At 37.4% G+C, this 12,773-nt stretch overlaps 1 protein-coding gene across 4 annotated transcripts in view; it reads left to right on the top strand.

The window, feature by feature from the left end:
- Nucleotides 1-12,773, top strand: part of SFI1 (Sfi1 homolog, spindle assembly associated (yeast)) — a 112,298-nt gene that overhangs the window by 54,302 nt on the left and 45,223 nt on the right. For all 4 annotated transcript variants that reach the window (XM_008566423.1, XM_008566422.1, XM_008566425.1 and 1 more), the window contains 2 exons: nt 6,380-6,497; nt 8,935-9,037. In XM_008566423.1, coding sequence (XP_008564645.1) covers nt 6,380-6,497; nt 8,935-9,037 — 221 coding nt within the window. The remainder of the gene's footprint in view (nt 1-6,379; nt 6,498-8,934; nt 9,038-12,773) is intronic.

Raw genomic sequence — 12,773 nt, 5'->3', positions numbered from 1 at the left:
CTCTTTTTTTTTTTTTTTTTTTTTTTTGAGTTGGCTTTGCTGGAACATTCATAAGGAATTTCAGATTAGACCTGTAAATGCCATTGGGGTCTTAGGAAGCCAAGCCAAGGATTTGACTTACTCTCTGATTACCTGTGTGAGTTGCGTGAATTCCTCTCTTCTGGAAGTCCCCAAAATATCAAGGTTCTGGCCTGTCAGAAAGTTACGTTCTTTACTTACTGGAAGACCAGGAACCTTGTAATTATGTAGACAAGGTATCACGCCAGTCTCTCCAAGGGACTTTTTATTGGCTCCATAAAAGGGTCAAACCTTAATTCCTTAAGGCAGTCTGGTCATGTTTGAAGGTATGATATTCCAGTCAAAACCTTGGTAAAATAACCAGTGTTTCCAATTGGGTCCTGTTACAAAAAGAACAGATTCTTATTGAATTTATACAAATAACTGTATTGCTGTAAAACAACTTGTGAATAGTTTTTTTTTTTTTTTTTAATCTTGGAGGGATCAAGTAGAAAGGTGTTTTAATTTTTGTTCATAAACATATACTTTAGCAAGCTGTTATACCTTAAAAGATTTTCTTAGATCTACAAAACAAAACATTAAGAGAATCATCAGTGTTTCAAAATAAAGAAATTGTAAAAAAAACTATAATTTCTTTTAATTAGCCTACCAATTAACTTTTGTTATTTTGACCTTTGTGACCAATTTCATATAAGCATCAGTTTCTTCATTAGAATTTTGGAACTTCAGTTTAAAGCTATGAACTCAAAGTTTGTCGGAAACTGTACCTATCAGAGTTTTTTTTCATGAAATATTTGAAGACATAACATTTTAAGATTATAATTAAGCCAAGATTATGACCGGTAGCATTTATATTAAGACACAAATATTTAAGAACCTTACAAGATTTTGGAACACATATCCATAACACCTTCAGTACTGACAATGCTTTCCCATATAGTCTAATTTATTAAATAAGCCAATTAGTTCCGATACATCTTTTATATATCCTTTGAGGAGCTCCAGGGCCCTTGGAATTCCTTAAAGTTATTTTAAACTTTCAGAATTTAGTGTTGGAAAGCTGTGTTAAATAACAAAAAAGCTTAAAACACTTAGTTGAATAAAATCACAAATTATTACAAAAAGTAAAACCAAAGTGACAAAAGGTTTTGAAGGCAGAGAGCACAAGAACTTATCATGATAAAACATGAAATAAACTCTCTAGGCCACTTATCTAAAAGACAAAGAAAAACTTTTTACAATTTTGTATTAAGAGCAATCAAGTGTTTCTTAGAAAATCTGGTTGTTCCTTCACAGGAGAGCAAGTTCTAACCCTGTATTAGAATACTTTTGACATTAATTTTTAGAAAAACTCACACATAATTTGTTTTTAAATCCAGTTAAATTTTTACTGTAAAACCCTTTTAACAAACTTATCTACCTAAACCATTATCAAGACTTACTCAGACATTCTGTTTTTGTCCTATACTTCCTACTTTCTAAATAGCCAGTCATTTTACTCTAGGACAAAAATACACTGTACCAGATTCTTTCTTACATAAAAAAAATTTTTTTTCTCTAGCCTTTCCACCCATAACCATATCCCCACATCTATAGCCTTTTTAAAATTACCTCCTTTTTACATATTTGTTTCTTTATTATCAATGTTAAATTGGCTTAATTTGCCTACAAATTATACATAGAGAAAGGTTTTTCTGGTTTTCGCTGGGTTTTTAATTAAAAGCCTCTAACAAAGACAGATATAACCTTGTTTGACTATAGTTTTGATAATTTGATCTAGTAAACCCAGGCGAAGATGTACACTGATAAAAACATTTTTAAATATTCAGGCTAGTAAATGCGCGTCCATTTGTCAGAGCAGATTATACAAAGCCCAGTTTGAGTCTCAGCTATTTCTACCAAATAAGTGTTTATGGTTTTTCCAGCCCCAGAACTTGGTTTATTAAGTAGTTCTCTAACAAAGATTAAAGTTATGAGGCAGCAGTCTTGAGTTTCCATGAGTTATAGAAAATACCTTCTTTTTTTTTTTTTTTTTTTTTTTTTTTTTTTTTTTTNCCGACCCCGCGGGCGGGAGCGCCGCCGCGCTTCCCAAGTGGCGCACTATCCAGTGTGCCACCGGGCCGGCCCTAGAAAATACCTTCTATTATCTATTATTATAGGAAAATTTTAAGAAGGAAACCAAATTTTACTTTTTGTACCAGTGCACTGTTAATATTATAACTAATTTTAATAAAAACTTATAAGCAAGTCTAATCTCAGTGAATTTTGATCACATAAAGATTATCATAAACTTTTTATTAGTTCTTATAAACGCTTTATTTTTAATTTAGACAAAAAATTTTTTTTAACAAAAACCATATTACCTTTGTTTTTAATAACCTTTACCAAAATGTATCTTTATAAAAAATATTCTGTTAAAAAGTCTTTACACCTAGCAGTTTGAATTATGCATACTGACTATAATTGACTCATTAGCTCCAATTTTCCAGTAACAAACCTGTGAAGCAAGCAATTTTGGATTACTTTATATTAATATTTGTAGATAAAAAACTATTTCTAACTTCTGAAGAGACGTGTTTTTAATTTTAACAGATTCAAATATTTTGGTTTTTTGTATCACATAGAAACAAAACATTAAAATATAAACATAAACTTATATAATAATGTTTTAGTATTTTATTAATATAACATTTTAAGATTTCAAATTCCTGAGAAGCAATTTGAAATCATGATTTTATTTATAAGCATTTAACCCATTTATATTTGTCTAATTTTTACATCAAGCTATACCTTTATTAATTGATATAGGTTTTGTTTACAATGTTAGTGAGACAGATAAAATAGAAAACTTGCTAGTTCAAAACAGACAGTTGATTTTAAATTGCATTTCTGAAAAATGCCAAAGCTTATCTTTTTTAGAGAAAGCAAGGTAACAAATTTACATTGCAAAGCAAAGTACGTGAGACTCTTCAAGGGGATAAATTTACATTGGAAGGCAAGTATGCTAGCCTTTTCAAAGAAATGCAGAGAACGTTTTCTTCTCTAGCCAGATCAAATGGAGCAAATCTTCCCAAATATTTTGCTGTAATTTAGGTGGGCACTTGATTTGTTGCACTTTGGCATTGCCTTTTCCCAGTGATCTTAAGGCCAAAGGCAAAATTTGGATCTTGTGACCCCTAAGTAGTAGCTTGAAAAGCAGGCAGAAATAGTTGCCATATATACAGACAAAACACTCATGCATATGCACACACATACATCCCAAAGAGACGTCTCAACCAAATTAGTTGGTCTAAGTTGTAACTAGTCATACTCCACACCTATGGTACCAATCAATGGCATGGAATAGAAGGCATCTGTGTTGTGCATGCCAACAGGATTGGAGGGCTTATTCAGATTGCTGGTACTCAACTAAACGTCTAACCAAGCAAACAAAGAGAAAAGAAGAGCAGTGGGGCCATCCAGTTCAGCTTAGTCCCAATCAGTGGGGCCAATTTATTCCATTAACAGTAATTGATAAAAGCAGTTCTCCCCACTGTTTTCAGCATAAAGAAGAAAAGTACCAACCAGATTTAAGTCAGAAAAACAAAGCCTAGCCAGGAGGCCTCCAGGGTGCACTTAAACAGAAGTGGATACAATCCAACCAAACAGAAGAGGGCTCAGAAAATCAGAGAAAGATAAAGAGAATAAAGCATTTCCTTATCAGAATTTAGGCCAGGGACTCCAGGAGAGATCTACCAGCAGCAGAGACATGGGAGCAAAATAGTCCCAGTGGCCACTTGCCTCTTGCAGCTGGGGTCCTCTCTGATGCCCAAAGCTTTCCAATTTTTGCCAGTAATTAATTTAGGCTCTTAGATTCCAGTGTCATAGAAATGTATAACTAGCACAATAAAGGTCAGAGACACAGGATGGCAGTTACTTATCATGCCTCACTATTACATTACATATGACCACAGTTAAAGACATACAAAGCTACAAAACGTATATGCACACCCAGCAACACACAAAAGACAAAGTTGGTCACAACAAATTTCCAAACAATTCCAAACCAAAGGACCTGACGATGTCTCATGGGAGTCCTGGACTTGGGAAGTAGTGCTGCATCCAGCCTTCCACAAAGTCCCTAAATCAGAGCTCTGATACCCAAATGCAAAACAAGACTCACAACAACATAAACTCACGAGGTTAATATAAAGACAAACACAAAGACAATACACAAGTTTGGCCACCAAAGGAGGCCACCAAGTGGACCGCAGCGACGTCTTGCTGGGTCCAGGGAAGAGGCGTTGCGACTGCGTCCATCCAGTCTTGCCTGATTTCCCCACCAAAAGAGTCAACTCACCCAAATCTAGAGGCGCCAGGAAATCCTAAGCTGGCCAGCAGAAGATCGTGTGCCTCTAGGGCTGAGGAACGTCTTCTTAGGAACTCCCTCCCCCCTAGAGACTTTGTAGTGTGGGGAAAAATCCCAGCACTGTAGGTTGGTCCCCAAGGAGTGATAGTGATCCCGGACGAGCCCCCAAATGTTATAGGCGTCAGGAGAAAATCACCCTTGGAGACTGATATAGAAAAAGATTTTTATTTCCGGAGGCCAGGACTGCACCAGCTAATTCAAGGTACGGCCCCGAACCATCTTTGTTCTCGGTTTTTAAAGCTGCAAGCGCAGCAACTTGGTCGCCCGATCACGGTGCCAAGAGGTTATTAGCCAATTCAAGCAAGCCAACAATACATGAGCTAATTTTGCAGTTAGTGGAGCCCCTCCCATCCCACCCCCACTTTCCTGCCTAACTTTCACACAATGGAGGGGCTATCTTAAGTGCTGTTGGTCCTGTTCTTAGAAAGAGGGCATTACTTCAGAAGAGAAAAGTCATTTGAATTTTTAAGATAAAGAGTTATTTCTGACATATGACAATTATTTCAGGCCTTAGGGAAGCATGGTTCTCACATTGTCATGTTCATCAGAATCATATCAGAGACAGTTAATGCAGATACCTGGGTTCCATGCTCAGAAAATAGCATTTCTGGAGGCATTTTTTATAGATAATCTCATTTATATTTTACAAACTTATCTCTAAGAGAGAATTATTTTATAGACAAGGAGCCTGTGTGAGGTTACTTAGCTAATAAGTAAAAGAATGAGTATTTAAACTTGCTTGTCTTACTCAGGAGCCCAAACTCTAAACCACAGTACCATGCTAGTCCTCATTACATAAAGTGTTTGATTTCTGAAGTCCAGGAATGGGCCCAAGGAAACTACATGTTAAACTCTCCTATTTATATTTTTATTTGTCTTGTTAACAACTATGAAATATAAAGCATAACTATAGTCCTACTGACCACATCGTGGAGAATGTCATAAAAATGGTTTACATAATTTTATTTCCTCCTTTGTATTCTGAAATGAAATTTACTTCATTAGTGCTGACTTTCATTATGAAAATGAAATTTACCACAAAGGGAGACCTGTGGACCTTTGTACTTCCCATATCTAGTAAATTGCCTCCTTCCAGGATCATTACTTTCCTTTTTATCTTGTTTCCCCAACAGCCACATCCTTTTGTTTTGTCTTGATTACTCCACTTCACAATTATTCTTTCAAACAGCAAGTTTTATAACATGATTTCTTCTTTAATTTTATATTATGGAAAAATTTAAATATCTACAAAATTTGTTTATTTTTATTTATTTATTTTTTATTGAAGCATAATCGATTATACATATTTTTGGGTTACAGTGTTGACTGTAATGTCTACGAAAAAAAAATTTTTTTTTTTTAAAGATGACCGATAAGGGGATCTTAACCCTTGACTTGGTGTTGTCAGCGCCATGCTCTCCCAAGTGAGCTAACCAGCCATCCCTATACAGGGATCCGAACCTGTGGCCTTGGTGTTATCAGCACCACACTCTCCCAAGTGAGCCATCGGCCAGCCCCAATATCTACAAAATTTAAAGATAGAATAATGAACTTCCATGTACCCATCACCCAGCTTCGGTGATTATCAGTTCACACTGGTCTTGTTACATCCCTATACCCACTCACTTTTCTGCTGCCTATTTATTAAAATCATTTCATCTATAAGCATTGCAGACCATTTCTATAAAAATTTGAGTAAGGGGTTTTAAAGCACAGCATTTCTGAACAATCCAGTACACGGATTTTCCTTAAATGCTTTGTAAATGTCATCATTCATACAAGTCTTCACATGTACTTGCATCCTTCTTAATTTTGTAATGCTTCACAACTTTTCCAGCAGGGGTTACTTGAAGGTTAGAGAGATTTAAGTATTCAAAGGAGCTTTTATCATTGTAACCCAGAGCAATCCATCTCCCCACAACCCCTTTTTAAAAATCTCTTTGGTGGATCTAGATGCAAAGCAAAAGATGCGACAGGCCTGGAAATCCTGGTTGATCTACGTGGTTGTTCGTAGGACCAAACTTCAGATGCAGACCACCGCTCTGGAGTTTAGGCAGCAAAGTATTTTATGGTGAGTGCACCCTATTGCCCTACAGATCAGCAGCTATCATTTTACCTCAGCAGCTTTACGCTGTTTTTTTTTTTTTTTCCTTTTTGTCTTTTTTCGTGACCGGTAACAGGATCGCAACCCTCAGTGTCGCACCTGTACTGCGACCGGCAACGGGATCGCAACCCTCAGTGTCGCGCCCGCACCGTGCTCAACCAGTGAGCAGACCGGTCTCTATATGGGATCCGAACCCTCGGCGGGAGCACCGCCACACTCCCAAGTGCCACACTCTACCGAGTGCGCCACCGGGCCGGCCCAGCTTTACGATGTTTTAACCCACCTTAAACCAATGTTTTGAACATAGTTGATGCCTAATAAATATTTATTAGTAACTTGTTCCACTATAAGATCAGGTTTTCATGTAATCATAATTAACACTAATGGAATACAGTCAGCCCTCCATTTCCATCAGTTCCACATCTGTGGATTCAACCAACTGCAGATCAAAAATACTTGGGGAAAAAAGATGCACCTGCACTGAACATGTATAGACTTTTGCTTGTCATTATTCCCTAAACAATACAGTATAACAGCTATTTACATAGTATTTACATCGTATTAGGTTTTATAAGTAATCTAGAGATGACTTAAAGTATAAGGGAGGATGCAAATAGGTTATATCAATCCAAAGTCAGAAGGAGACAAGCATTGGGAAAATGTATCCCATCTGCTCAGGGAGAGAAATGGTAGAAATTTTTTTTTTTTTTCATCTTTTTTTTTTTTTTTTTTTTTTTTTTTTTTTTTTTTTATCTTCAGGAGGTCCTGGAACCAATCCCCTGCACTTACTACCCTGTGTTAAGTTTGTATATGTTAATTTTTTTAATGTAAAGTATCGTATTTAATCCTCACCATAAACTATAAAAAACACTACCATTTTTGTGTAAGATGTACAATAAAGTTCAGAAAGGTTGAGGAACTTGCCTGATCTCATACAAGTTGTAATTGGCAAAATTAAGGCTGACCACCCATGCTCTTAACTGCTCCTCTGCACTGCATCCCATCAGCATTGTGGACACATTGGAGGGACAGGAGTTAGTCCACTTTTAAAATCAGACGTGTAACAGTGAGCTGCTTTAAAATCGGACTGATTCCCGTGTACATTGTCTCAAGTGTTCCTTTGGTGTCCTGACTGATAGTATATATTAAAAGCTCAGTTCCTGCCTGAAAGAGCTGGGTACTGAATATAGTATGGATATGAGCAGAGGTTTTGCAGCTGCACTGACCTGGGTTTAAAACCCTTTTCCAACCTGTATTATTGATTTATTTCACCTCTCCAAGTCTCACTTTCTTCATCTGCAAAATAAGCACATCAAGTATCTTTCAGAGTTGTCATTGGGAAGAAATAAGGTAATATCTGTAAAATATTTAACAGTGCCCAGAACATCAGTAGACATAAAGAAGTTATTTAAATAAAAATAAAATAAAGTTATTTAAAATATATTCAAGTATTTTTAAACGCTTAATTTGTGTGCAATTCTACTTGAGTCTATGGGGGATATTTTTATATAATCAATTCATTTAGTCAGTGTCTATTCATTGAGGGATTAAAATGTCCTTGGTACTGTATTTGTGCTGGGGACATATTCGGGGAACTTGTAATTCCCTAAGTGATTAAAAAGAGAGGTAATCATGCAAGATAGCATGAGATATAGAAGTAAGTGATACAGGTAAGCATGGTCCAGTTTAGGAGGAAAGAGAGATCTCTCTAGGTTAGAGTTGACCAAGCAAAGTGCTTCTGTAAAGCAGAGGTTGCAAACTCTTATTTCCTCATGACTGTTTTTCTACAGCAAATTAGAAAATAAGTGGGAAAAAAACTTAGATTGAAATGAAAACCTGGCCAGGATAGAAGGAAGGGAAGGGATCCAGCAACACTGGAAATCTAAAAGCCACTTTTTTGCAGATTATCCTGTGAAATCTTCTGTTTTTTTTTTTTTTTTTTGTCTTTTTTCGTGACCGGTAAGGGGATTGCAACCCTTGGCTTGGCGTCGCCCGTACCACGCTCAGCCAGTGAGCGCACCGGCCATCCTTATATAGGATTCGAACCTGCGGCGGGACTGCCGCTGCGCTCCCAAGTGCTGCACTCTCCCAAGTGCGCCATGGGGCCGGCCCGAAATCTTCTGATTTTTAAATGTTGGCAATAAATCATATGAGACAAACTGTAGTCAGACAGAGTATGTCCATAGTGTCTAAGCTGGATCTGACCTTAGGAAACATTAGTTTCCAACTCTTAATTGGCAGCTCTCGATTGTGTGTGTGTGTGTGTGTTTCAGCAGCGGATCTAGAGATGGCACTGTGAGGGAAAGGGACTTGAGCTGAGGGTCTGAGGCCTAGCATTAACTGCCTTTGTCCTTTCTTGGTGACTTTTTTTGTGACGGGTTCCATCTTCGATTTTCTCTATCAGGATATGGTGGAGCAAGTGGAGGTGGCGACTAGGACAGGTCCGTGCAGGCCATGCCCTCCATGCCTCAGCCGTGAAGCACAGGGCCCTGAGCCTCCAGATGCAGGTGAGACCAGCAGATTCAGGTTTTGGGGTCCTCTGAACATGTTGTCAAGCTCTACACCCACAGAGGGCAGAGTCAGACTCCCAGCAGGAAGCCATCATGCTGCTACAGGGCTCTTCAACAGACAGAGGCTGCTATTAAGAATAATGCAGAGGCTTGTTCTAGATGTGATTAGAGGTATCTAGAGAATTTCTGGTAAATGTGGAGCTGGAAAGGGATTTATGAATTAGTTAAAAACATGTTTAAAGAAACAGTAGTATACTTTTATTTCCTCTTTACTGTTTTCCTACAGCAAATCAGAAAATAATGAGGGCACAAAAGAAACTAAGATCAAAAAGAAAACATGGCTTCTTTGTCCTTATAGTTTTGCTTATCTCAGAAGTTTCTGTTAGGGAGGTTTTGGTCAGTTATAAAGGCCTAAGGCCTGTATCAAAACTATGGTGCAGTGAAACTTTCTTATGACTTTTGATATACTTTATGAATTTCTGTCACTTTTTTGTGTCTGCTGAATACTTATAGGACTGCTAAGTCAGTTATAGAAAATAGAAGAGGGAAGAGGAAAAAGAAGTGCCTGTTACTAAATGTAGAAATAGTATCTTTTTTGGGCTGGCCTGGTGGCGCACTTGGTAGAGTGCGGCGCTTAGGAGTGCGGCGGTGCTCCCGCCGAGGGTTCGGATCCCATATAGAGACCGGTCCACTCACTGGTTGAGCGCGGTGCGGGCGCGACACCGAGGGTTGCGATCCCGTTGCCGGCCGCGGTATGGGCGCAACACCAGAGGTTGCGATCCCGTTACCGGTCACGAAAAAAGACAAAAAGGAGGAAGAAAAAAAAAAAAGAAATAGTATCTTTTTAATCTGACAACAAATTGCACAGTCCATGCAAGTACATGCAGATCACATGCAAATAGTATATTACAGTCATCTGGATCAGGGATCAGCAAACTCTGTCCTGTAAGTCAGATTTGGCCTGCTTTCTGTTTTTGTAAATAATGTTTTATTGGGATGCTTCTTCACCCATACATTTATGTATTGTCTATGGCTGCTTTCAGGCTACAAGGGCTGAACTACTTGAGTAGCTACAACAGAGACTGTATGGCCTGCAAAGACTAAAATATTTGTTATCTGACCCTTTAAAAAAAAGTTTTCTGACCTCTGAACTTATAAGTTCTTCTGAGCCATAGCAAGGAAATAAGAGATACAGTTCTTGCCAATAATAGTAACAGTAACAACAGCAGCAGCAGTAACAGCAATAACTTTTATATTGCACTGGACTAAGTGTGTTCCATGCATTATCTCATTTAATTTTTATATTTTTTAAGCCCATATTATGGTTGGGGAAAATAGGAGGATTAAATAATTTGAACCAGGGTCTTATGTGTAGCAAAGGTCAGAGCCAGGATTTAACCCAAGCAGCCTGAAAACTGCAAAGCCATTCTCTTAACCACCATGCTGTATTATCATTAATAGACTTGTAACCTCTGGAGGGAAATGGAACTGACAAATGGGAAAATGCTGTAAGCATAGGATGATAATGAGACTGATTTTCTGTCCTTGATGGACAACTCTATGAATGTTCTTCCCTTTCAAATAGCCACTTTGAGAGGGTATAAACTCATTCTACTGATGTTATTGTTGCTCAGCACATTTTTAAAATTCTTTTTTTACAATTATCTTCAAAGCTTGCAACAACGGATTTGATTGAATATTTTTAGTGATAACAGGTTTGCATGGTTTGAGGTTGGATTTAACTTATAAAAACAGCCAAAAGTCATTCAGAGTCAAATCCAGTGAAAAATGTGAGTAATCAAGATAATATTTATACAGAGGATAAACTATATGAGGTTCTAAGTAAAACCTGGACTTTATTGTGTAGATTATAAGTAACGTAATAATGCCTTGTGTGTGATTAAGTACCACAAGGTTTACTAAGAACTTACACTTAATCATTTCTCTTAATCCTCACAACATCTGTATGAACTAGGCAGGGTAGACATTATGAGTTTTGTGAAATTAAAAAAATTAAATTTATGTATTTCAAACCTAGAAACATAAAATATAAATCATTTATAAAATATTAACAGATATCAAAGTATCCACTACCCAGGTGTTAGCATTTTCTATACATGCTCCAGAATTTTTTTTTTTGTCTTTTTCCGTGTCCGGCAACAGATCGCAACCCTCAGTGTCGCCCCCGCACCGGACCGGGACCAGCAACGGGATCGCAACCCTCGGCGCTGCTCCCGCGCCTCGCTCAGCCAGTGAGCGGGAACCGGTCTGTATGTGGGATCCGAACCCTCGGGCGGGAGCGCCTCCGCGCTTCCCAAGCGGCGCACTATCCAGTGCGCCACCGGGCCGGCCCTCCAGAATTTTTTAAAATAATAAAATGTAGTGGATACTGCGAAAACCTTACCCTTCTACCCTTCTGCTGCCTTTCCTCCTCAGAGATAGCCACTATTCCAATCCTGATGTGATCGTGCTCTTGTATTCTTTTTTTCTTGGAAAAATTTGTACATATACCCTACCCATGAAGAATAAATGTTATGGCTTTGTGTAGTTAGGACATTTATGAATGGTGTCATACTGTCCATTTATTTCACAGCTTGATTTTTTTATACATTTTCTTTTTTTTTTTTTTTTTGTGGCTGGCCAGTACAGGGATCCAAACCCTTGACCTTGGTGTTATCAGTACCACGCTCTATTGAGTGAGCTAACCAGCCAGGCTATGCAACAAATTTTTGAGGTTTATCCATGTGGAAATCTATTAATTGTATATATTATACCACTATGAATAAGGCACAGTTTATCTGGTCGCCTACTGGTAGACTGTTGATTACTTCTAGTCTTCGCAGTTACAAACAGTGCTGCAGAGAGCATTCTCAAACATATATCCTTGGGCTAATGTCTGAGTGTTTTCTCTAATCTGGTTCCAAGAAGTGAAATTGCTGGGTCATTGGATTTTCATCTCTTCATCTTTATTGAGCGTCACCCAATTGCTCTCTAGTGCTGTGCCAGTTTACTTGCTAATGTTTCAGTTCTGATTTCTTTCAGACTCATTAGCACTTTGCATTGCCAGGGTTGGTCATTTTTACCAATTTGATGGGTGTGAAATGGTAACTTATTGTTGCATTGATTTATATTTCACTGATTCCTAGTGAGGCTGAGCATATTTTCATATACTTATTTGCCATTTGGCTTGTTTACATTCCCTCACTCGTGTTTTTCTGTTGGGTTATTTGGCTTTTTCTTATGATTTATAGATGTTGTTGATTCTGCTAACTAATACTTTGTTATATAGGTAGCATGTACTTTTCAGTTTGTTGCTTTTTTTTTTTTTTTTTTTGCTTTGTTTATGATTCTTTTCTACATATAGGAGTTACTAATTTCAATGTAGCCTAATTTATGCTCTTATCTTATGGTTTGGTCTAAAATACATCTCAGCACAGCCTTGTATTTATGCTCTTATCTTATGGTTTGGTCTAAAATACATCTCAGCACAGCCTTGTGACCCCAGGTTCATGGGTTCAGACCCCCAAACCAGCCAGCTGCCAAAAAAAAAAAAAACAAAACAAAACCCAAAAACCAAAATAAAATACATCTTGGGTTTAATTTTATAAATTGTATGAAACAGGATTTTAGTTTATCGTTTTCCATATAGATAGTTAATTGCTTCAGCACTATTAACTGATTAGTCCATCTTTTCATCTTTTTTTTTTTTTTTTTTTTTTTTTTTTTTTTTTTT

The sequence above is a fragment of the Galeopterus variegatus genome, unplaced genomic scaffold (assembly GCF_000696425.1).
Source record: "Galeopterus variegatus unplaced genomic scaffold, G_variegatus-3.0.2 Scaffold241, whole genome shotgun sequence".
NCBI lineage: Eukaryota > Metazoa > Chordata > Mammalia > Dermoptera > Cynocephalidae > Galeopterus > Galeopterus variegatus.
This window is presented reverse-complemented; position numbering and strand designations above follow the sequence as displayed.